This window comes from Vicugna pacos, chromosome 22 (assembly GCF_048564905.1).
Source record: "Vicugna pacos chromosome 22, VicPac4, whole genome shotgun sequence".
NCBI classification, from domain to species: Eukaryota; Metazoa; Chordata; class Mammalia; order Artiodactyla; family Camelidae; genus Vicugna; species Vicugna pacos.
The window spans coordinates 22,366,592-22,390,587 of NC_133008.1; the positions used below are offsets into that span (position 1 = coordinate 22,366,592).

Below are 23,996 nucleotides of genomic sequence, written 5' to 3' on the forward strand. Positions count from 1 at the left end.
GTGGGGCAGTTTCAAGGAACCCAGAGGGGGTGCTGTTACCAAGTCCAAGTTCATACTGCTCACCACACAATAGGCCAGTAAATCAAGGGACAAGTTGTGGGGGCAAGGAATAGTGACTTTACTTGGAAAGCTAGCAGACGGAGATGGTGGCCCAAGGAGCCCCCTTGCCTGAGTTAGGATTCAGGCTTCTTTTATACTAAAAGGAGGAGGGGTAAAGTCAAACATTTCCTCGTTCCAGACGGGATGTGTTAATTTCTTCCTTCCTACAGTCATTCCCAGGTGGGCCTGGTTAGGATATTTCCTGTGAGCTAAATGAAGATATTTTAGCTTAACGCTCATTATCTGGGAGGCAAGGTTCCCAGCGATGGGCCATTATGTATAATTTAAGCTTATAGGCAACATCCCTTTAGTGATTAACTTGTAGCTAAAGCAATAGAACACAAAGGTTAAAGTAAAAGAAATAGATTCAATATGGAGTCAGATTTGTTCTTTGCTACTACAGTGAGAGGCAGTTTCAAGGGCTTCAGATGTGAATGTGGGGCAGTTTCACAGTCCCTGCGTGGGTGGGGGTCAGTTTAGGGTCCCCAAGTGGATGTGGGGCAGTTTCAAGGACCCCAGATGTGGGTGGGGACAGTTTCAGGAACCCCCAGTGTGGATGTGGCATTGTTTGGGGATCCCAGGGGATGACGTTGTCAGGTCAGTCATTCACCAGGGTGCTGTCCCCTCTATTTGAACCACAGGCTACCAGCGACAGCTGACCTACAAGCACCAGGACGGCTCCTATAGTGCATTTGGGGAGCGGGACGCGTCGGGAAGCATGTGGTGAGTCCCCATGTCCCAGGCGCGGCTACTGAGATCCCCCACCCGAGGCCACAGCCTCAGGTGCAGCACAGTGTAGCCAGGACACATGGGGCCCAATCCCCAGGGCGACAAGGAGCCTGCGTGGGAAATGGAGTCAGCGTGGTTCTAGCCCCTGGGTTTAGATGGCTGGATGTGGGGGGCACCCTGCCTGGCCTGGGCGTGGTGGGGCTGGCGGCGACAGTTACTATTACTCCTTCTGCCGTTGTTGTTGCCGCAGCAGCCGGGAACCAAACCCCTGCTCTCCGGCCCCTTGGGAATGGGACCTGGGTGCTCTGGGGTCCAGTTTCCCTTGCGAGTGGCTCCCTCTGGCTTTCGGGGTCAGCTAGGGCAGGGAGGGCCTGGATGGGTCTGCTCATTCCTTGGGATCCTTGGACCATAGCAGTTCTTGGCATCATCAGGGATTTGTCTTGTCCACTTGGGGGCTTACTGAGAAAACGGGGTGCCCCCAGCTCCTGTCCCCAATGGGGCTTCCTTCTCAGAGCAGCACCCTGATGGCACCTGCAGCAGCTGTGGGCATGGGACGTGCCCGGTCCTCCAGGCGGCAGTGTCCACTGCACAGCGGCAGTGCTGGGGCTGGGGGACAGGGATGTGCCTGAGTGAGCCCCAGTGTCACTTCCTTGGCTCCAGAGAGGCCCAGCCTTGGTGACCTGTTCAGCACCCTGGCCCCCAGTCCTGGTCCCAGGACCCTGCCTTGCTGACAGCCCATGAGGCAAGGTCACCGTCACGCCCTAGCAAGCAGAGGCCCCCACCCACCCGCAGGGATGGCCAAAGCGTCTGAGTCACTCTCTGAAAGCTGTCCAAGTCCCAGCAACTCCCAGAGGTCTCCACCGGTCAGAACTAGAGAGCTGTGACCTGTTGTACACCCTCCCACGGTGCACGCACGCGCACACACACAGCACGAGCAAGAAAAGACCAATTTCCACTGTGGTGGCGGAAATGTGACACCCAGCATCTTTGCCTTGTGAAACCTCTCTATGGGACAAAGCTGCAGGAACCACAGGCCGGTGAAACAGCATCCACCCTGGAGCTGGGCAAACCCAGGCTCTATCTTGTGTGAGCTGTGTGGCCTTAGACCAGATGTTCAACGTCTCTGAGCCTTTTTTCTCACCACACATCTCTCTAAAGACTGGGATTCAGGAGGCAGTAGGATAAGGGCGCAGCAGGTATGCTCATTGCAGTGCCGGGTACCCACTGGGATGGATGCTTTGTTAGCACCTCTCCTTAAATACTTGGCTGGGAGGTCCAGGATCCAGCCTGACAGCCTTGAAACTTAGAATCTGTTATAGGTAGGTTCCTGTGCACACGGGCAGCTGAGTTCCATCTTTGCCGCACGTCCACACTGTTTGGAATTTCCTCTGGCTGCTGCGTGCAGAGTGGGCTGTGGGGCAGGGGCGGGCCCAGGGGCAGAAGTGGTCGGGTGGCCTGGCTGATGCAGGGGCCGTGGGGGTCAAGGGAAGAGGATGGCTTTGAGGTATCTGGGTGGGAGAGTGGCCAGGACGAGCTGAATCCTGGGCTTTGGGTCTCTTTCAATTAGTGTTTCAGGTTTGGGGGATTCACATAAACAGCTTGGAGCCATTTTCTTTGCTTTGCTTTCTGTCTTTTTTATTTTTTTTTAAATTGTGTTGAAATACACATGATATAGATGAGGAGGAGGGTGCAGCTCAGTGGTAGAGCACATGCTTAGCATGCACAAGGTCCTGGGTTCAGTCCCTAGTACCTCCATTAGAAGAAAAAGTAGTCATGCTATAAAATTTACCCACTTTTTTTCTTTTTGGTTTGTTTTTGTGGGGAGGGGATTTTATTTATTTATTTATTTATTTATTTATTTATTTATTTATTTAAATGGCGATACTGGGGATTGAACCCAGGACCTCATGCATGCTAAGCACACGCTCTGCCACTGAGCTATACCCTCCCCCACCGACCTAACCATTTTTAGTGTACAGTTCAATGATATTAAATACAATCATATTGTTGAGCAGCCATCATCACCATCCATCCCCATAACTCTTTTCATCTTGTAAATCTGACACTGTGTCCATTAAACACGAACTCCCCATTCTCCCCTCGCCTGGCCCCTGGCAACCACCCTCCTACTTTCTGTCTCTGTGATTCTGATTACTCCAAATGCCTCATATAAGTGGAATTGCACAGTGTCTGTCTTTGTGTGACTGGCTTATTCCACTAATTATAATAGCTTCAAGGTTCATCCATGTTGTAGCCTTTTGCAGAATTTCCTTCCTTTTCAAGGCCAAATATTCCATTGTGTGGATACACTGCATCTGACTTGTCCTTTTCTCTGTCCGTGGACACCGGGTTGCTTCCATGGTTTGGCTGTTGGGAATAATGCTGCTACAAACATGGGTGTGCAAAAAACTCTTTGAGACCTCACTTTCATTTCTTTTGGGGATATATACACAGAAGCAGACTTGCTGGATCGTGTGATAATTCTGTGTTTAATTTTTTAGGAACTGCCATGTTGTTTTCTACAGGGGCAGCACCATTTTACATTCTCACCAGCTGTGCACGAGGGCTGTACTTTCTTCACATCCTCACCACTTGTTGTTTTCATTTTTTTTTTAAATAGTAGCCATCCTGATGGATGTGAGGTAGGGGAGCCACTTGATTTTGAAGAGGATGGATTACTCTCTCATCCTGAGTCGGGGCCTCCCCTGCCAGTAGTTCTGCTGTTCATCCCATCCCTCTTTGTTCCCTGGTTTCCATCCGGTATTTCTCAATGTTCATTCGTTCATTCATTTCCAACCCCACCACCTCTCACGCAGAGTGCCCCATAACTCTAGCAACAGTTGGGCTGGGGGATGGTGTGGACAAGGGACAGGCTGCAGGGCTACGGACAGACAACAGTGACACAGAAGCAGGGCTACTGAGGGTCCAGAGGCAGCATTTCCATCCCAGAGTGGGGGTGTCTGGGAGGCTTCCTCTGGGGAGAGACCTCAGGGATGAACTTGAGAGACAAGTAGAACTTCGTCCTGTGAAGAAGAGAGGTAGGAGTCACCAGTGGGTTGGTGGGATATTTTCAGCTTCAAGCAATAGAAAACTGGCTGAAAAAGCAATTCTGAACATCATCTCACAGCACCAGGCTGGGGAGACCCCAGAATTGGCCAGTCTGGGAGCCCCACAATGTGTAGGGGCCCATGGTTCTTTCCCTTGGTCCCTATGGACACCCTCAGCTCAACAACTGATCTTGTGGTGGCAAGATGGCTGTAGCTACTCCCATTATCACTTCATGTGCCCATTCTGAAGCTATTACAGGCCTGGGGCCCAGAATGCATATGACTGTGGCTGGCTAGGTTACAGAGGGGTCCAAATGTCCAAAGTACCTTTTTGCCCATTCCCCTTGGAATCTCTCAACAAGACAGGATCTCTGGGGGAGTGGTTATGGAGGGGCAACAAGCAAGGTCTTCTGCACATGGCAGAGGTTGGGTGGGACTGGAACAGCTCACCAAAAGGCCTTGAGTGCCAAGCAAAGAGCAGACCTGGATGCTTCCAGGGTGAGAGGGAGCAAACGGGGAGGCTGAGCTCTGTCATCAGGCCCTGCCAGGTGCCCACAGACTTCCATCGAGTGCTCACAGCAGGCTGCGGGGGCAGATTGGACCCTCCTGTCTTACAGAGGAGAACACAGAATCTCGGGTGATGTGAGGAACCAGCCACAGTCCCTCGGTGGGGGTTGGGGGACACATGGGAGGTGACTCCGTTTTGCAACTCCCCAGCCCACGGCCCTCCCAGTCCCCACCTCCTCCTATTTCAGGCTCACAGCCTTTGTCCTAAAGTCCTTCGCCCAGGCTCGCAGTTTCATCTTCATCGACCCTCGGGAGCTGGCAGCTGCCAAGGGCTGGATTGTCCAGCAGCAGCGGGCAGACGGTTCGTTCCCGGCAGTGGGCAGGATTCTGAACAAGGACATCCAGGTCGGCAGCCTCTCAGGCCTCCTTCCAGGGTCTTGGCCTTGCTCCCTGGTGCCATCTGGGGCTGGTGGAGGTGGGGAGCTGTCCCCTCTGGCTTGGGGTGAGGCCTGCGTGTCCTCTTCCAGGGTGGGATCTATGGCACTGTCCCACTGACAGCCTACGTGGTGGCCGCGCTTCTGGAGATGGACCCGGCCTCAGAGGTGAGCACGGGGGAGCCCGAAAGATGCAGGGCGGAGGAGCGAGCGGGCGCTTTGCCCCCTGCAAGCCAGGCTAGCCCCTTCTTCTGGCCAATTCCAGCCTCTGTTTTTCTGCCCTTTCTGCTCATTAATGAGGCTTTTTCAGGCTTTTAACAGTCATAGGACATCCAACTTCTTGTGGCCTGATCCCCAATCAGAGGAGTGAGAGATCCCAGTGGTAATCGTGGGGGGCATGGGTGTGTTGGGGGGGCATACCCTGAGTATGAGCCCTCCCAGGACTGTCCGCAGCCCCCAGGCCCCACTCAGGGAATCATCTGGGGCTCAGGTTCCTGGCCGCTGACCCGTGGGCTGGCCTCAGGGAACTCTATTTAGAATATTGGACTCATGACTGCTTTTGGAGGGTCTAGAACTTTCAGGGACAGTTCAGACAGGACTTAGGTGTCCCAAGGAACTCAGGGCCATCATCACTCCTATGAGGCTGTCCCAGGTGGGAGCGGCATATCCCCCAATGGTGAGAATTCCCACGATAGACGAATCTCAGTCCTTAGGGGAGGGACTCCGCCGTTCTTACAATTCCAAATCATCTGATAATGAATCATGAGTCGGGTGCTTCTCAGGATTTTCGGGCTCACCATCCGCATCTAACTGCTGTGTCTCGGGTTGGCTGTGACTGCAGACCCTCCACATCCTGCACGCTTTGCCCAGAGGGCCCCTTGCTTGCTCTGTGTTTGAGGGCTGAATTGGGTCTGCCCCCAAATTCATATCCTGAAATCCTAACCCCCTATCTTAGTTAACTCGGGCTGCCACAACAAAATACTGCAGACTAGGGACTTAAATAGTAGACATTTATTTCTCATCATTTTAGAGACTGGAAAATCCACGGTCACGATTCTGGTCGAGTCAGTTCTTAACGAGGGCTCTCTTCCTGGCGTGTAGGCAGCCATCTTCTCTCTGTGGCCTCACATGGCCTTTCCTGGGAGTGTGACCACAGAGAGAGGTGGGTGGAGTTGGCAGGGGAGAGAAAGAGAAAGCTGTGGTGTCTCTTTGTCTCCTTATAAGCAGCCTCATTGATTATAGGGGCTCCACCCTCTGCACCTCATCTAAACCTAATAACCTCCCAAAGGCCCCCCCATCTTAAAACCATCACTTCGAGGGGTTAGGGTTTCAACATATGAATTTGTGGGGGAGATGCAGACAGCCCCAAGACCGCAGAATGTGATTGTATTTGGAGACAAGGCCTTTAAAGAGGTAATCATGTTAAAATGAGGCCATTGGGGTAGGTCCTAATCCATTATGACTGACATCCTTGTAAAGGGGGGAAATTAGAATACAGAGATGGGGAGAGAGGGAAGATGATGTGAAGATACAGGGAGAAGACAACTAGCTACAAGCCAAGAGTATGGCCCAAACAGAGCCTTTTCTCTTGGTCCTCAGAAAGAATCAACCCTGCTGACACCTTGATCTTGGACTTCTGGCCTCCAGATCGATGCAACGATAAATTTCTATTTTTTTAAGCCACCCAGTTTATGGTTCTTTGTTACACAGCCTCAGCGGACTCAGACACCCTGCCTCTAGGGTGACCAGCTGTTCTGGTTGGCCTGGGATGGAGGGATTCCCAGGATGCAGGTCTGGTGGGGCCTCTCCTCCATCCTCTGGTTCTGGTTTTTGTTTTGGTTAAATCGACATTTAGGTCATTCTGACCATATTATACTTTTCTAGAACTGAGCCACGTGTTTCTTCATTTACTCTAGAATGTAAAGGCCCCTGGCTGAATAATGGTCCCTGGGCTAGCGTCCTGTGGCTGTTGTAATAAAATGCCACAAGCAGTGGCTTCAAACTATTGGAGTTTATTCCCTCGCAGTTCTGGAGGCCAGAGGTCTGAAGTCAGGTGTCAGCAGGGCCGTGGCTCCCTCTCGAGGTCTAAGGGAGGATGCTTCATTACCTCTTTCAGCTTCTGAGGGCTCCAGGTGCCATTGGCTTATGGCCACATCGCTCCATTCTCTGCCTGTCTTCACATGGCCTTCTCTCTGTGTCTCTGTGTTCTCTCTTCTTGTAAGGACACCAGTCCTGCCTCTGCGATAGTGTGCAACTACTCCCACCCTGACCCCAGGCTCTGGGCTTGCGTGGCCCAGGCTTGGGGTCTGGGTAATCTGCTCTGTCATCCCTGGCACATGCCCCAGGCGGGAGATGGTACATCTGGACTACAAGCTGTAGGGGAGGTTCCTGTGCTTTTTCCTGATCTAAGATGGAAAACTTTGGGAGAGCATTCTTTTTGCAATCTTAACAACCACTAAGGAGAGGTAGCTTAACTCCATGGCTCCACTGGGGCCCACCCGCAGGAGCACCGTTGCTCATTTGCTGAATTCATTGATGCTTTGAATCACTTATTTTTCCGTTGAACTAATATTATTGGTCAAGCTTCTTTGAACCACGCCCATCACTGGACAATGGACTTCGTTTATGTCCTCCAGCCACTCACACTGTGGGGCAGGAGCATGATCAGGACTGGTGGGCTTTCTGGAGGAGGCGACAATTGAGTCGAGGCTAATAGGATGAAGCAGGCCTTACCTGGCAGTTTTAGAAGCCAGCCTGGTGATGGGGTGGGGTGCAGCGGGCAACCAGGCTTCTGTCTGCTTCCCCTAGATCACCTTTGGGTTGATCTGTTGTGCTCAAACTTCATTTGAAACAGATTCGCACCAACATAGAAGAAAGGGGATGGAATTTTGAAAGCTGGGGCTGCAGGCAACGGGGCCCCAGAAGGATGCGAGCTGTCCGGCGCTTTCCCTGGGCATGCTCCAAGAACCTTTGGGAGGGTGGTGGGTGGAGTGAGGACAGAGAAGCCTCCACTTCCCACCTCACCCCGCAGGAGGAGAGGGGAGCCATTGCCAAAGCAAGGCACTTCTTGGAGTCCAGTGCACCCCTGACTGCAGACCCCTACAGCAGCGCCCTGATCGCCTACGCACTGACCCTGCTCCGCAGCCCCACAGCCCCCACAGCTCTCCGAAAGCTCCGCAGCCTGGCCATCACCCAGGGTAGGTGTCCCCTGCCCGCCACCCCAGTTGACACAGTGTGGGGCTGACTCACCGCGGGCCCTAGTGAACAGCTCATGAACACATACATGGAATGAAGGAGGCGTCCTTTGCTCACTCTGTTTTGCTCATTCCTTATCACATCTTCCAGTGGCTTCATTTGATGAAGTGGCTTGAGCCTGAGCATCATTTTCTTTCCTTATGAAACAAAGGATGCCAGGGAGGGAGGGCAGTGCTCAAGGGTCCTAGGGAGAGGATCCCCCAGGCTTCTTAGAAGCCATCCCTGGCAGGGAGCTGGGAAGCTGGGAGGGCTGTGGCTGGCCCCCATCCTGCCCCCATCGCTGAGTGAGCCTTGGAAAGCCATTTCCATCTTTGGGGTGTCAGTCTCCCCATCTACCTAAGGACTCCCCACTGTGTTCGGGGGGCCCCAGTCACTGAGCTATGACTTCTCAGAATGCCCCCAAACTCAGTCCCCGTCCCTCCCACCCTGGCCTTCCCCAGCAGCTGCTCTGGGATTCCATCCATCTTCTCTGCTTAAGATGTCACCTGAAGAATTGCTTTCACTGACTAAGAAGAAAAAAAAAAACTTTAGAAGTAAAATTTTAAAACCACCTAATTGGATGACGGTGTCCATTTAGGACTAAATGCTCAAGATCTGAGACAGGGAGGTCTGAGTTCTCTATGATTTGAGGGCCATTTATACCTCACATGAGCTCAGAATCCTTGGAGCCTTTGCAAGCAGGGAGTGGTTTCCTGGGCCCTGAGTGGGGACAACTGGGGCCTCCATTCGGGCCCTAGCTAGGAGGGAAGCCATTGATTATTGATGTTTATCAGGGGTACAGAAAAGCAGCCATTGATTAGGGATGTCTGTCAGGGGTGCAGGACAGGGCTGGATTTGGTGCTCTAGTTGCAGATCTGAGACACAACCCCAAGGTCCTTCCTGTCCCAGCCATCTAACCCTGGTACCCTCTTCCACTGGGGTCCAGTCCCCTGATGTCTTTTCTTGAGACCACATACACTGACACTCAGCACAGGTCACCAGGCTGAGTGCTGAGAGGGGTTGTGATCCCTGACCTGTGCTGGCCTTGCAGATGGGGTCACCCACTGGAGCCTGACAGGTTCCCGGGATGTGGACAAGGATGCATTCCTGAGCTTCAGTGATGGGGTCTATCAGTCAGGTACTGGCCACCCCAACCCCCAGTGCCTGCTTTGGGCACAGGGTCCTGGGTCCCAGCGTCCAAAGGGCCCCAGCTGGCCTCTTCCGTTGCAGTGGTCTCAGCCGAGGTGGAAATGACAGCCTACGCCCTGCTGACCTACACCCTCCTGGGAGATGTGGCCACCGCCCTGCCCGTGGTGAAGTGGCTGTCCCAACAGCGGAATGCGCTCGGGGGATTCTCCTCCACTCAGGTGAGCCAGGCAGGCTAAAGGGAGGGGCTCAGGTCTGGGCAGGGGCACCGAGCCAGCTAGGAAACCATTGAGTGCTTCAAGTCTCAGGTTGGCTCCTTGCCCGCAGCCCCTCTGGGACAGGGACCCAGCCCTTGCCTCCGTGGAGTCGCCCACCCAGCTTTCTGGGGCCCCCAGCTCTGTGGGTGTCAGCTCTCTGTTCCAGCTGCATGAGTCCATGGTCTCCAGAGAGGGTCTGTGATACCCTCAATTTGGGCCGGACCTCCTAGGATGGGGCAGAGGGACGGCTGGCCATTCCATGCCTGGAGCTGACCACGGCCTCTCGCTCTGTCCCCAGGACACCTGCGTGGCTCTGCAGGCCTTGGCAGAATATGCCATCTTGTCCTATGCGGGCGGCGTCAACCTCACTGTCTCCCTGGCCTCCACCAACTTGGACTACCAGGAGACCTTCGAGCTGCACAGGGCCAACCAGAAGCTTCTGCAGACGGCGGCGGTGCGTGTTCCAGGGACCAGGGCTGGGAGGGCAGTAACAGCGGCCCCTCTCTGCTGCCTGTCTGCCCGTGTGTGTCCGCGGGGGAAACCACGGCGTCTTCTCTCCCCAGATCCCCAGCCTCCCCACAGGACTGTTTGTGAGCGCCAAGGGCGAAGGCTGCTGCCTGATGCAGGTGAGGCTGTGGGGGGAGGGGGCGCTCACAGAGGGACCCCTTGAAGGGCGGGGTGGGGGAGCTGAGTGTCCGACCAGACTGAGTGGGATGGTGTGTGAGAGAGACCCCAGGGAAGACTGTCAGCCCCCTGAAATGTCCCCCACTCTGCCCAAGGGCAGATGCCAGTGTGTCTCCTTGGGTTTAGGGTCCCCCCTGGGAAATCTGTTTCACCCTCATTCCGGTGGTCTCTGACCATCAGACCTCCCTTGGTCCTCCCACTGTGGGACTTGCCCAGTGGCTCCAGGTTACTCTCCCTGTCAGGGCCTGAATGGGGACACCCAGCCTGGACTCAGCCTGGTGCTCCCTGGAACCCCTTGGTCACCAGGCTCAGGATATAGTCACTCTCTGGGCAGGGGCAGGCTGGCCTCGTGGGCTCTGGCCAGCAGTCAGAGGGCTAAGTCTGCCTGGAGACCCCTGCAGCCTCAGCTTCTCCATCTCGAAAACTGGAGCCCAGACAAAGTCCTGGTGGCCGCAGACCTGGACTTGAGACTCGGAAAAATGGAATGATGGTCGTACCTACACCATCAGGGCTAAATTGAATGCCCGTAGTCCCCAGAACTGTCGCCAATGTCACTGTCATCATGGTTCTAGCTGTCCCCACCTTCCCCTGCCCTTTTCTTCCCCATGTCTCCTAAGCCTCTGTCCTCCCACACTCACCCACTCCCAGATTGATGTCACCTACAACGTGCCAGACCCGGTGGCCAAGCCATCCTTCCAGCTGCTTGTGAATCTCCAGGAGCCCGAGGCTGAGCAGCAGCGACCTCCCGCGCCCGCCCCCTCTGCTGATGATGACGACCCAGCAGCTGACCAGCATCACCAGGAGTACCAGGTGACTCTGGAGGTGTGCACCAGGTAAGGCTTCCTGCCCCGCGGGCTGGCATCCCTGCCCTGGCGGCGTTTTGTATCAGTCACAGCTAATCCATAGTGATGCTTGGCTAGGAATGCCTGGGGCTTGTACACCTTGTGGGAGCCCCCACAGACATTCCCCTGGCCAGAGTCAAAGCTGTGGCTGGACCAGCCCCTGTGGTTCTTATTATGATTATAAGACGCACCTCAGCAACAACCATCAGGGAACTTTGAAGAGCAAGATTTCTTACTCATGGGTCCCGGAGGGGACATGACCCTCCCAAGGGCCACACAGCGAGGTCGCAGGTAGAGAGAAAGAAGGCACGAACCTGAGTTTCTGCCTTCATTGAGGTCTGAGGGTGGAGTGCCTAGGGTTTTGCAGATTCACTTTTTATTGGCAAATTTCAAATGTAATGGCAGGAATTAGGGTGCGGGAAAGGGAAAGGCAGGGCCGTTCTCACGCGGCCAGTTACCTAGTTGCCCAGGGCTTTCTAAGAGAGGGATCTTCATGGCGGGGAAGCCTGATGTCTTATCTGGTTGATTATCTAGGAGCTTGGATGTCTTGGAATGGATGCCTTTGCAATCAAAAGCTTAACATCAGGCACTTACACCACAGAGGGCTTTTGAAATGAGTGAGGGAAATGGAAGTCCTTCTTACTGTATGCAACAGACCCCAGTGACAAGCCCCTATGTGACCCACCAGCTCCAGGTCTCTTGGTTTCCCAAAGGGTGATCCTGAGACCAGGCCACAGAGGGTCCTCAGGGCAGGTGCATGCAGCTGCCCTTAAAAGATGCTTGTTGCCATGGCAATCATGGGGGATCCCAAAGATGGGTGGGAGCTATGGCACCTGAAGCCCATTGGAGCCGCCCGGGCATCTTTCTCAACTTTGACCTTCAGCCCTCTCATGTCCAAGGCCCCATCTTAGGAAGTTTGGAAAAACAAGCTCAATTTGGCCCAAGCCCCTCCTGGGCCAGGGGGCTCCCTGAACCTCCAGCTGTGTTTCCAGCTCCACAGTGAGACTCAGGATGGTGACACTCAGCATGGCCGTGACCACTGTCTTGTCGGGTGAGGGAGCAAGACGCAGGTGGACTGGCCCAACTGTCTGGCCCCAGCAGGCCTGCTGGGGACATCTCTGTTCCTCCCTTTGATGTGTTAGGGAGAACCCACCCTGTGCCACACGGATACGGGCTCTCTCAGGCCTTACCCTGGCACGAAGCCTCCTCCACCCATCTCAGAGACACTGGCCACCCCATCCCCTTGGGCCCACAGTCTGCAGGTTCCTCTCTGAATATCAGCTTCCCTCTCTGTCACCAGCACCCAGCACATGGAAGGCCTGGCATGTAGCAGGCCTCAGGGGACAACTTACCCTCCAGCTCCCTGCCCCATGTCACAGAAGGGGAAATGGAGGGCTGGCACTGGCGAGTGACTGGGTCTCCCCCAGTGGCCTGGGCTCCCTCGACCCCATGGAGCTACTTTCCGTACTTGGGTCACAGCATGAGGTTCGGGGCAAAACATAGCCCAGAGCTGATGGACCTGACTCAAGCCCAGAAGCCTTGGCGAGGGCTTTTCCCTACGATCTCAGTGTCTCAGTTGTGATACGGGCTGACCAATGACCCAGCCAAGGTTTTTTGTGCAGAGGGGCTGCCAGCCAGGCCCGGATCAGGCTCAGGGGTTGTGGGGACAGAGGGGGCCGTGAATTCCACTGTGGGGCTCGAGTTCAAGGACCTTTCTCTCTCTCCTCTCATCGGAAGATGGCTGCATGCAGGGTCCTCCAACATGGCAGTCCTGGAGGTCCCCCTGCTGTCAGGGTTCCGGGTGGACGTTGAGAGTCTGGAGCAGGTGAGGTGGTGCTGGTGGGCCGGGGCCAGCAAATTCCAGGTTGCAAATTCCCAGCTCTTCATTAAATGGGTTTTTGTTTTTGTTTTTGCCTTTCTGGGCAAAGTTGGTGCTTTGGGGCTGGCCACTTGCTAAGGGGCAGGTGGGGAGGGGTGGGGGCTCTCTTGCTAGGTGTCACCCACTGGGCCACCTGTGCTGTTATCCACTGGGCAGAAGAGGGCTTCCGCAAATCTGCGTGCCCCCTGGGGATGACATAGGGATGGCAGGGAGTGCCCCCAGCCCAGGTTCTCCAGATACTGGTCTCTACCCTCAACTTAAAGAGAGACCAGTCCACTCTCGTGGGGGTGGGGGGAGAGGCTCGGAAGGGGGTCACAAAGAGGGGGTGCTGCCTTTCCCCGAGGAGGTCTGCAGGGTGGGGACGATGGAGCATGAAAGTGGGGGCTCTCCTGGGGGTGGTGGTTGACTGGTGCAGGGGAGGCAGGAGCAGGTGGCAGGGCCAACTGGGCACCTGGGGGGCCACAGGTAGGCCTAGGGCTGGGACGGGATTGTGGGAGACTGCAGGGAGGAGAGGGGAGGCAGGTGCTTGGGACAGTGGTAACCAGCCTTGAATGCCCTCTCCTGGGTGCTGACCGCCAGCCCCTGGCCCAGCCCATGGGGACTTGCTGGACGACTGTAAGCAAACCCTCAAGCACCCACCTGGGGCCCTTGGAGATGAGGGAGGAAGAGCGCATTGGGGGCAGAGGGGCTGGGAGGGTCTTGACCTCTGGCTTCTTCTCCAGCTGCTCCTTGACAAGTACATCACACTGAAGAGGTACGAGATGGCTGGACGCAGAGTGCTGTTCTACTTTGATGAGGTATTGCCAGCCAGGGGCAGTGGGCGGAGGCCTCCACAGCAGCTACGTTGGCGAGGGCACGGCCATCTTGGCACAGTGTGGTTCCTGCAATGATCTCATACCCAGAAAAAGAAACTGGGAGAGTAAATCCAGGAGGAGTTGCCGCGGCTGCTGGCTCTGTGCCCCAGCCAGTTAGCTTTGGTGGAAAAAGTTGGGAGGGGTGGGGAATAGTATTCAGGCATCAAAAGCAATGAAGCACTGATGCACTGAACCTCCAAGACATGCTGAGTGAAAGAAGCCAAACACAGAAGGCTGCATAGTGCATGAACCCATTTATGGGAAGTGTCCAGAACAGGCAGATGCAGAGACAGAAAGTAGACTGGTGGTTGCCAGAGGTTGAGGGATGGGGAGTGACTGCTAATGGGGGTGGGTTTCCATTTGAGGTGTTGAAAATGTTCTGCAGATGGATAGTGGTTGCACAAGACTGTGAATGTACACACACACACACGCACGCACGCACGCACGCAAAGGGAAGGGAGAGCACCTGCCATGGGGGAGTCAGGGGTGAAAGGCCAGCTGAGATCCTTTCCTGGGATGGGATGACAGGACCCAGAGAATTGACATGGGATCAGGTTTCTGTGTTTCATGCCTCCTGGGCACCCCAAAATCTGCCAGTTCTGGGCCTACATTTTGGGGCGTCACAGAACGTAGAGGCGGGAGCTCAGTCCCTGACCTTAGTGGCCCCAGCTAAGCTTGAGCCCGCCTGCTGCCCCCGCAGATCTCCAGCCGGTGTCTGACGTGCGTGCGGTTCCGGGCGATCCGTGAGCACGTCGTAGGCAGGACATCCGCGCTGCCCATCTCCGTGTATGACTACTACGAGCCTGGTAGGCCTGCGCCCGCCGCCCGCCACCCCAGCTCCGTCTCTTACGCTGTCACCCATCACTTGGTCACCGTTCTCCCCTCGTCCCGCAGCCTTCGAGGCCACGCGCTTCTACAATGTCAGCGCGCGCAGCCCGCTTGCCCGGGAGCTGTGCGCAGGGCCTGCTTGCAACGAGGTGGAGCGCGCCCTGGCCCAGGGCCCCGGTGAGTGCGCGGGGCCGCTGCCCCTTCCGACCACCCGCCACCCCGACCCCACCCGCGGGCTTGGGGGAAGGCGGTTGTCTTGGAGGGGAGTCGCCAGGCCGAGAACGGTACCAAGTGTTAGAGGCGGGGAGGACCCGGCACGGTCAAGGGCGCGCGGCCGGAGCGGAGCGGAGGGGCGGGGCTGAGCAGAGAGTGGGCGAGCAGTGAGGAGGAGGCGGGGCTTAGCTGGGCGGCGGGAGCAGTGGGGAGGGGGCGGAGCCGAGCGGAGTGGGAGGCGGGCCGCGTTGTAGAAGTTGGAGGCCCAGAGGACTGCCCTTGCCTCCCCTGTCCCACAAGCCAGAGAGTGTGGGGACACCGGGGTCCAAGCCATGAGCGCCGAGTGACTGCAGCGAAGGGAGGGGCTGGGGATCCCTCAGGGCCTTTCCTTTATTTTCCAAACTTCTTGAAATGGGTTTAGATTGCTTTTAACTTAAAAGTTTTCTTTAAAATTGTTTGCATAAATATTAGGCAACTACTTGCCTGAAATTCCAACAGGTCAGCTCTCAGGGCTTCCCAGGAACTGTCTCCAGCTGGGGCGTGGTCCCAGCCCTCAGGGACTTCTCCACCCGAGGCCCAGTGGGAGGCAAGGGTCAAGTGGTGGGGTGGGGTTCCCGGGGCCCTGCCGACTTTTTCGCCTCGCCCCCCAGGCTGGTCCCCCGGCGAACGAGGTCCCGTGGCCGTCCCAGAGGAGGGAGCGACAATCACGCGCTGTGGCTGCGCCCGCGACTGCGGCACCAGCGAGGACCCGGTGTGCGGTTCCAATGGCATCGTCTACGCCAGCGCCTGCCGCCTGCAGGAGGCCGCTTGCCGCGAACGCGTGAAATTGGAACCCGCGCCCCCTGGCCGCTGCGCCCTTGGTGAGGACCCAACCCGTGCCTGGCCTCCGGGACCCTACCTCGCTTCGGAGTGCATCGCCCCATCTTCTCCAACACGCTGTCTCCTCTCCATCACCTCTTTGAGTCTGGGTCCTTCTGCATCTCCTCAGTCTTGTTAAATCTCTCCCCAGACCTATCCCACCCTTGTACTTTTCTGCTTCTCCCCATCTCTGACCTCAGTGTCTGTCGCTCTGGGCTGTTGGTATTCCAGATCCTCTCCCTGCAGTGCCTTCCCTACCGACTCAGTCCTCCTTCCTTCCAGAGCAGCCGACATCGGCCTCTGCCTTGTACAACTATGACTATGACCTGGACCCCCTGGACGTGGGGCACCTGGCAGTCAGCCATGAAGCAGTGGACTTGGACGGGGAGGCAGAGGACAGGTGAGAGCTGGGCCCGCCCCCAACCTCCATCCACTGGCCCTGGAACCTGGCCAGGAGTGGAGTGACGGAGGGGTCAGCGTGCAGGGTTTTGGGGGATGAGGTGGAAGATCCCTTCTCCTCAACCCCTCCCACCCCGTTCACCCAACACACATCAAAGAGCAGCTTGTATGTGCAGGGTGAGCTGAGTGAACCCTCCCAAGGACTCGACCTCAGGACAGACTTGTCCCTGAGACTCACTGGGGCCTGCAGCCCCTGATAAAGAAGAAATTATTCATGATGCAAGGAATATTTTATTCAAGGTGGGGGTGCTATCAAGATAGAGGGAATCTTGCAGTGGAGGTAGAGGTCATACCCAACTCCTAACATAAAAAAATAAAAGTGGGAATTTATATCCAAGGAGCGGAGTGGGGGGCAGTGGTTGGAAAATTACTAAGAGGAAATGTCAGGGGTGAAGGAGGGGTATTTTAGCCAAAGCGACGGAAACTGATTGTGGCTGAAGGCAGGCCAGGGTGACAAGACCACACGAGGTGGGGAGTGGTGGAGAATGAGAAACCCCATCAGATATCAAGAGTGATCAGTAAGGAGGATAGGGGATTCTGGCTAAATTGGTATATTAGCAAGATTCTTGCCATAATCAGACAGTGCTGAGATGGACGTGGAAGCCTTAAACTTGAGACCAAGATGAAAAAGAGCTCAGAGGAGCTTGAGTGGTGTTTGGTCAGAGAGAGAATCTTTGTCCCCCTGAGGGAAGGATGGAGGAAATGGTCAGGGGTAAGGCTGGGAGGGGGCTTCTGGGCAGACTTCCTGGAGGAGGCAGATCTTTCAGGCTGAGCAAACTCAACTCAAAGGCTTTACATGACAGGTTGATCTATCAGCTAAGGTAAGTGCCAGGTTCTGGAGACTGGCTGCGATGTTAGATCTCAGAGCCCTGCCTTCCTGGGTGGTGAGGGTTTCTCTGTCCCATGCAAGTGCCAAAGACTGATTTGTATCCCCACCCAGCACACCCAGTAGGAGAGATTTTCCACCAGCACCCACCAAAGTCCCAGAGATTTAACAGTGCGTCATCTGGCACCAGGCACGGGGTTTAGTCCACATGCATGAAACAGAATTATTGACAGAGCTGGGTTCAGGGCTACTGCTGCGATTTTTTTGTTTGTTTTGTCCCCCACCCCCTGGTGTTTCTCCTTCCATGCCCTCTTGACTTACTTGACTGTTCTTTAGAATTCTATTTTGATTCAACTGTTGTCGTTTTAGTATTATTTTTTTAGCAGTGGCTCTGGGGATAACATCCTTAAACTTTTCAGTCTGCTTGGTGGAAATCTTGTACCACTTCACCAAAACATAGCAACTTTGAAGGCATTTATGTCCATGTGCTGTCCTCTCCCACCCCTCACACTATAAATATCATGTATATAGCTTTAAACTCTCCCTAGTGTTTCCCACCCTGTCCAGTGTGTGCTAGCTAAGCTGTCTCTAGCGCCTTCGGAGAGAAGTCTGCTTTTGTCTTTGTTTTGGAGGGGAGGATTTTTTAAAAATCAGACTTCTAAATTTGAGATAACCATAGGTTCACATGCAATTGTGAGAAATAACAGAGAAATCTTAAGCGCCCTTCACCCAGTACCCCCAGTAGGCACATCTCTCAGAACTCAAGGACCGTGTTACACCAGGAAATTGACATCAGTACAGCCTACCCATCTTACTATTTCACTACTTTTACATGCACTCTTTTGCAACTGAGTCCGCAGTTTCCCCCAACGTGCAGATCTGTGTAGTCATGACCACAATCGAGACACAGAGTAGCCCAACGTCTCAAGGATCCCTTGAGCTGCTGTATTGTAGCCACACCCACCCACCTTCCCCGACTCCCACCTCCACCCCTGCTAACCATTCATTTGTCTCCACTACTCTGCAATTTTGTCATTTCAGGGATGCCTTGTAAACAGAATTGTGGAGTCCATGCCCTTCCGAGATTGCCTTTTTTTCCTTTTCTTTCCATTCAGCAGAGCAGAGCTCGCTCGCTGTCCGTCCGTGGTGCTGTGTGTATCAGTAGTTCCTTTCTTTTTTCAGCTGGCTGAGCTCCACAGATAGGGCTTTGATTTTGCTGGTGGCCCGGTGCGAGTTGCTCCCATTCTTACCAGAACTGAAGCCCCTCCCATCACTGTGGCCCAGCGAGGGCTGACACAGATCCTGAGGAGCCTGGCTGGACCATGCCCCCCCCCACACCCCTGCCCGCAGTGGGGTGCTCCTGCCTCAGTAGGCAGAGGCAGCCAAGCTGAGCCACTTGGAGGTGGGATCCGGGAGGGGACACAGCCCCGCCCCCCAGACATGGCAGCCCACAGGCATTTTCCCCCTTCTCTCCCCATCAGTCAGAGTGGCTTCTCTTCCTAAAGCTCCAAGCAGGAAGACATCATCTGGCTGTGTATCCCTTTTCACGCTGCCGGAAGGGGGCCACTGACAGGAGACTTGACCGGGGGCTGGCGGACCCCACCCCAGGTGATCCCTGCTTCCAAATGCACCTGATAAATGGACCGGCAGAGACCTGCCCTAACGGATGGTGGGCTTCCTGGGGGCCCAGCCCCTACTTCAACAGGAAGGATGGCCAGCGGGGTGGCTGGAAGCCCCCTTTCCCCCCACCTCCCTGGCTGCAACTGGAACTCCAGGTGCCCCACCCTCCAAACCTAGGGCTGGGCGACCAGAGCAGCTCCGACAGCCTGACCTCCTGCTCCCCAGAGAAGGGATGTTTCTGGGAAGAACTCATGGCAAAAAGCTTGTTTCTGAGAGGATATGACTGGCCAAATCAAGGACCTAGCGTCCACCCCCTCGTCAGTGAAGCGAAATGGGCGGCCTTTCTCCAAAATGCAAAAGTCCCGGCCTCTCTTTGGGCCACCCAGGCTGCTGAGGCCCTGACCCAGACCCCCAGTTGTCCCAGAATCATCTCGCCCCAGGGTCCCTGAATGTCTGGTCTTGACAGCATCAGGCTGTGCGGGGAAAGTTCTGGGCTCCAGGCAGATACATCTTCATCTTTCTGCTTCCGGGCCCCCCTGACCTCCCAGCGCCCCACCTGGAATATTGGCCCCCTCACAGTCTCCTGGGAGGTTATCCCAGCTCTGGACCAACCAAAGCCTGCCCCCATCTCTGGACCCTTCCAGCTGTCTCTTTCCCCTCTTGCATTCGCCTGTCTTCTCCCTCCACGGTGGTATTTATTTCAGCCAACCCTGCTCATCTCGGGACAGCACGGAGACCCTGAGGAGGTGCCCAGCCTGTGGGTCCCCGTCATGCAGCACCAGCCACTTTCTGAGCCCCTGATCCCCCCACCCCCCACCACCAGTCTATGAGGTACAGTTCCCTCGGCCAAGGCCCTGTTGCCCGCTTGTCATAGAGGCTGCTGGTGTAATAAAAGCTCATTTCTATTGAGTCACACACACAGGCTTGGGCCTCCTGCGGGCAGGGGAGCCTGGGGGGCAGCTCCAAGGGCTGGAGCCCAGCTTCCATCTGGCCCTTCACCTCCATTCCTTCACCCACAGCCAGCCTTTCAGAGCAGGGTGGGGAAGAGGCTTTCGAACACCTGCACCTCAAGATAATCAGATTCCTGTGCATTTGTAAGCAATTAGACCAATGCAGAGAGGTCCCAGGCACCCTTCACCCAGCCTCCCCCAGTGATAACCTCTTGTGAAACTCTATTACCTCCTCACACCAGGCTATTGACATGACGGCTTCGCTCACTATTCATACAGCCCCAATTCATGTTCTTGTGTGACCTTGGACACACAGGAAGTGGCTGGGCCCAGGAACCTGCATTTAACCCCATCTTAGTTTCCTGGGGCTGCTGTAACCACGTACCACAAACTACGTGACTTGAAACAACGGACATTTATTCTCTAACAGTCCTGGAGGCTGGAAGGCTGAGGTCAAGGGGTGGGTGGGGTTGGCTCCTTCTAGGGGCTGTGAAGAGAACTCTGCCCCAGGCTGCTCTCCCGGCTTCTTCTGGTGGCTGCCAGCAGGCTATGACATCCTTTGGCTTGTGGCCGCATCATGCCATCTCTGCTCCATGGTCACATGGCCTTCTTCCCGTGTGTGTCTCTGTGTCCTCTTATAAGGACACTAGTCATGGGATTCAGGGCCCACTCTACTCTAATGTGACCTCATCTTACTTACACCTGCAAAGACATTATTCCCAATGTTTGGAGGTTCCCGGTGGACGTGAGCTGGGAGGGGACCCTATTCAACCCAGTCCAACTCCCTTCCCGTCTGCTCTGCCTATGGAGGGGCTGTCTCACACCAGCGAGGAGGACCGGGTGCCCATCCCTGGGCTGCCCCCGTCCTTGGAAGCTGTCACATTGCCAGGCGTCCGGCAGAGCAGCCCCTCCTGCACCTTGCCCCTGAACTCAGGTGACACATAGTAATAGATGAAGGGGTCTAGGCAGCTGTTGAGGGTGCTGAGCGCCAGGCTGGGCACATAGGCGGCGTACAGGTTCCCCCAGGCATCTGGGCCTGGGTTTGAGTAATGCAGCAGCAGCAGCACATTGCTGGGCACGAAGAAGGCCACAGCCGAGGCCAGCACCAGGGCAGTCAGCTTCAGCGCGTGGCCGTAGCGCCGGCCGCCAGCCGCCAGCGTGCACAGGGTGGCCCCGTAGCTCAGCAGCATGGCCAGCAGCGGCAGGAAGCAGCCGAGCACGGCCAGGCAGATGAAGGCCGGACGCCAGTAGGAGGTCTGGGCGCTGACGGGCAGCGCGTCGTGGCAGAGCACGTGGTCTGAAAGCGCCAGTCGGAATGTCTGCCGCTGCAGCGCCAGGGGCAGTGCCAGGGTGGCCGCCACCAGCCAGGCTGCAGCACAGAGCCCGATGGCCAGGGCCTGGCCTCGCAGGGCACGGGCCTGCAGCGGGTGCACCACGGCCAGGTAGCGGTCCAGGCTGATGGCGGCCAGCAGCAGCACAGAGCCGTACATGTGGCCGTAGAGCATGGCTGTGTCCAGGCGGCAGGCAGCCTCGCCAAAGGGCCAGCGCTGGCCCCGCAGGTGGTAGGCCACGCGAGGCGGCAGAGCCAGGACCAGCAGCAGGTCAGCGGCTGCCAAGTTCATCAGCAGCACCGTGGAGGGCAGTCGTGGCACCCGAGTGGCCAGCACCCACAGTGCCAGGCCGTTGGCGGGCAGCCCCACCGCCAGGGCCAGTCCGTAGAGCGCGGGCACCAGCCTCGTGGGCACCCAGCCCAGCAGCAGTGCCCGAGAGCTGACCAGGAGCTCCAGAGTGTTGCTGTCATTAGCAGAGGGCTGGCCAGGGAAGCTGCGTGGGCGGGGCCCTAGGATGCCATCTCGGGGAGAGAGACCTAGAGGGAAGGGGGTGCTGAGAGCCCAGGTGTCGACACCACCTCTCAGCCGTTTCCCCCACCCCCCTGGATGGTGCTACCCCTGAGAAAGTGCAGTCTGGGCTCCAGCTCTCACAAGTTCCCAGGCTCGTGGGACAGAGCTGAACACAGACTCCATCAGCCCTGTAGACTCAGGGTAGGGGTGGAGGGTCCTCTCCAGTTCCCTGTGTCCCCATCACTGGCTCTAGGGCCCCCTAGTCCCAAGACAGGGCCCGAGGTCACTCACCATCGCCTCCTCCCATGGACTCCACCTCGTAGTAGGCAGCGGGGGTCAGAGTGACATCCTCTGGGCTGAGCCCCCGCACCAGGGGCCACAGCAGCAAGAGCACCCACATGCTGCCAGGGCTGGGGGTCGGCTGCTCTGGGCTGTGGCCGGCTGACTTCAGGCTTCCTGCCTGGCTGGACGCCCACCCCCAGCTTCCTGAGCACCGGCGGAGGATTGGACAGGACCCAGTGAGATAAACCAGCCCCTGCCCCCACTAGCCCGTGGGAGGCCCATGGCCTGGCCGATGGAGGCAGGGCAGCTGGGGTTACTCTGTTTCACAGAGGTGGCTCACAGGCTTGAGGCGCTGGACCAGCAAGATAGGGGAGGAGGTGCCAGGCTGCAGCCCCCACTCCTGACCCCTGTCCAGCCCAGGAAGCCTCTGAGAGCCAAGTGGCTACTTCTTGCTGGCCAGTCACATCTCGGCTCCATCCTCATGACAGCCCAGCCCTCCGCACCACGCCCCCATCAGGAGCTCTTGGCCCTTCCTGAAATCTTCCCCCTACCCCCACAGACCAGAGAAGAGGCCTGCTTCCTCAGGTCAGAGATCAGAGTTCCTCTGTGGGGACTGCCCCACCTTATTGCGGCCTCACCCAGAGCCCTGATGCTGACCATGTGCTGTCCTGGGAGGTGCCTCTTTCTGGTTCTCAAAGCCTCTTCTGCTCTGGACCTAGCTTCACTGTCAGCCTGGGACCCCAGGTGTGACCAGGGCAAGGGACTGTCACAGCTATATCTGAGCCAGAGGGAGGCCAGGCCAGGCCAGCTCAGAGGGTCCCCTGAGCCACCTTCTTGTAGGGGGTTCCTTCCCCCTTTGACCCCTCCATGTCCTATCCAGAGGGGAGGGTCTCATCTGCACACAATGCCCCCGATACCTCTCTTCAGGGAGGCTTCACTGCCCCACCCTGGGGGGGGTCCCCGCACTGGGGGTTCTTGGCCTCTGTGTGGTCAGGGCTGGGCCACAGTGAGGAGGTCTGGGAGCAGAAGGACCCAGAGGGGGCAGTAGGGGGGCAGGGAAGAAAAAATTAACTAGGGGTGGGGGAGGGGGTCAGATGCAGCTGTGTCCTAGTGTGGCAAGCCCTAATCTAGACACACACTTGGAAAATGGGGACCAGCCAGGAAGTGACCAAGCAGCCCTGGACAGAGTCAGTGCAGCTAGAGGCTGAGATGCTAAGATCCCTGCCCCCAGTCCCAGAGTTGAGGGTACTGAGGCCTGGAGAGCTCCAACTGGGGCAGGGGTCTCAGCCAGGAGCCTCTCATCCATTTCTGAGCAGTTTCCACCAGCATCAATGACAGATTCAGGCCCCTGCCTACGTGTCACAGCTCCTGTGACAGATGATGGCCTCAGTGCACAGGAAAACCGGGATGTAGACCTCCTGCCGCTCTCCAGGAGAGAGCAGGAAACCTGTGCGGGGGAAGCTGGGGCTAGCTGCTCTTTGCCTTCGGGGCAGGGAGGACTGGAGCCCAAGAAGGGTGGTTTGACTCAGAAGTTCCATGTCTAGAAATTTATGCCAGAGACACTCGTGTAGGAAAACGTCTGTACAGGGAAGTTCCCACTAACAACCGCCGCCCCACCGTCCCTGCCATGGAAACAGCCCTGTGCCAGCAGGAAGGCCGCCCCCTAGACACAGCACGTGGAGGTGCAGGGCCACTATCCCAGTCTGGAGGCAAGCCATGTGGGGACACCTCCTAGGGGACACTGGGAGCAGCTGCCTTTGGGGAGAGGGACGTGGGCACCTACTTTTCTCTGTGTGCTTTTTTTGTGCTGTTGGAATTTTCTGTACCATGTGTCACTTTCCATAAAAACTCATGTTTAAAAAAAAGTATAATAATAGCTTTAAAAAGGAAGGAAATTCTGACACAGGCTACAATGTGGATGACCATGGAGGATATCATTGTAAGTGAAACAAGCCCGTCACAAAAGGACAAACACTGCATGATGCCATGATGTCCCTAGAGTGGCCAAATTCATAGTGACAGAAAGAAGTAGAAGTGTGGGTGCCAGGGGCTAGGGGATGGGGAACGGGCAACTAGTGTTTAAGGAGGATAGAGTTTCGGTTTGGGAAGATGAACAAGCCCCGGAGACGGATGCTGGGGATGGTTGTACAGTCATGTCAATGTACTTTACGTCACTGAACTAGGCACTAAAAGTATGGTCAACATGGTCAACTATGTTATGTGTATTTTACCACAAATTCAAACAGTGGAAAAAACGGCAAACAGACCTAAGCCAGCAGCTAGTTCTCAGCTTGCTTTTTAGAACAGTCTCGTCCTCTGCCAGGACATCAGGTACAATGTGCTAGTTCTATTTTGCAAATAGCCAGCAAGACAGACACCTCGCTAGTCACAGAATGAATGTTCCACT

General features: G+C 56.1%; 2 protein-coding genes across 4 annotated transcripts in view; one reads left to right on the forward strand and one right to left on the reverse strand.

The window, feature by feature from the left end:
• Positions 1-19,433, forward strand: part of CPAMD8 (C3 and PZP like alpha-2-macroglobulin domain containing 8) — a 76,192-nt gene extending 56,759 nt beyond the window's left edge. For 2 of the 3 annotated variants that reach the window (XM_072947437.1, XM_072947438.1), the window contains 16 exons: positions 741-822; positions 4,631-4,787; positions 4,910-4,984; positions 7,848-8,013; positions 9,102-9,188; positions 9,281-9,417; positions 9,752-9,907; positions 10,017-10,079; positions 10,786-10,970; positions 12,717-12,804; positions 13,581-13,655; positions 14,413-14,518; positions 14,607-14,717; positions 15,404-15,613; positions 15,894-16,011; positions 18,378-19,433. In XM_072947437.1, the coding sequence (XP_072803538.1) occupies positions 741-822; positions 4,631-4,787; positions 4,910-4,984; positions 7,848-8,013; positions 9,102-9,188; positions 9,281-9,417; positions 9,752-9,907; positions 10,017-10,079; positions 10,786-10,970; positions 12,717-12,804; positions 13,581-13,655; positions 14,413-14,518; positions 14,607-14,717; positions 15,404-15,613; positions 15,894-16,011; positions 18,378-18,399 (1,838 nt within the window). In that variant the 3' untranslated portion in view covers positions 18,400-19,433. The remainder of the gene's footprint in view (positions 1-740; positions 823-4,630; positions 4,788-4,909; positions 4,985-7,847; positions 8,014-9,101; positions 9,189-9,280; positions 9,418-9,751; positions 9,908-10,016; positions 10,080-10,785; positions 10,971-12,716; positions 12,805-13,580; positions 13,656-14,412; positions 14,519-14,606; positions 14,718-15,403; positions 15,614-15,893; positions 16,012-18,377) is intronic. The other variant, XR_012063159.1, reaches the window with a different exon arrangement.
• A 433-nt stretch (positions 19,434-19,866) lies between these two features.
• On the reverse strand, positions 19,867-21,933 carry F2RL3 (F2R like thrombin or trypsin receptor 3). Its single transcript, XM_031689457.2, has 2 exons — positions 21,599-21,933; positions 19,867-21,333 (listed from the first exon to the last, which is right to left on the reverse strand). Exons 1-2 carry the CDS (start codon positions 21,705-21,707, stop codon positions 20,285-20,287), a joined length of 1,158 nt encoding a protein of 385 aa, XP_031545317.2. The 5' UTR covers positions 21,708-21,933; the 3' UTR covers positions 19,867-20,284.
• Positions 21,934-23,996: the final 2,063 nt, after the last annotated feature.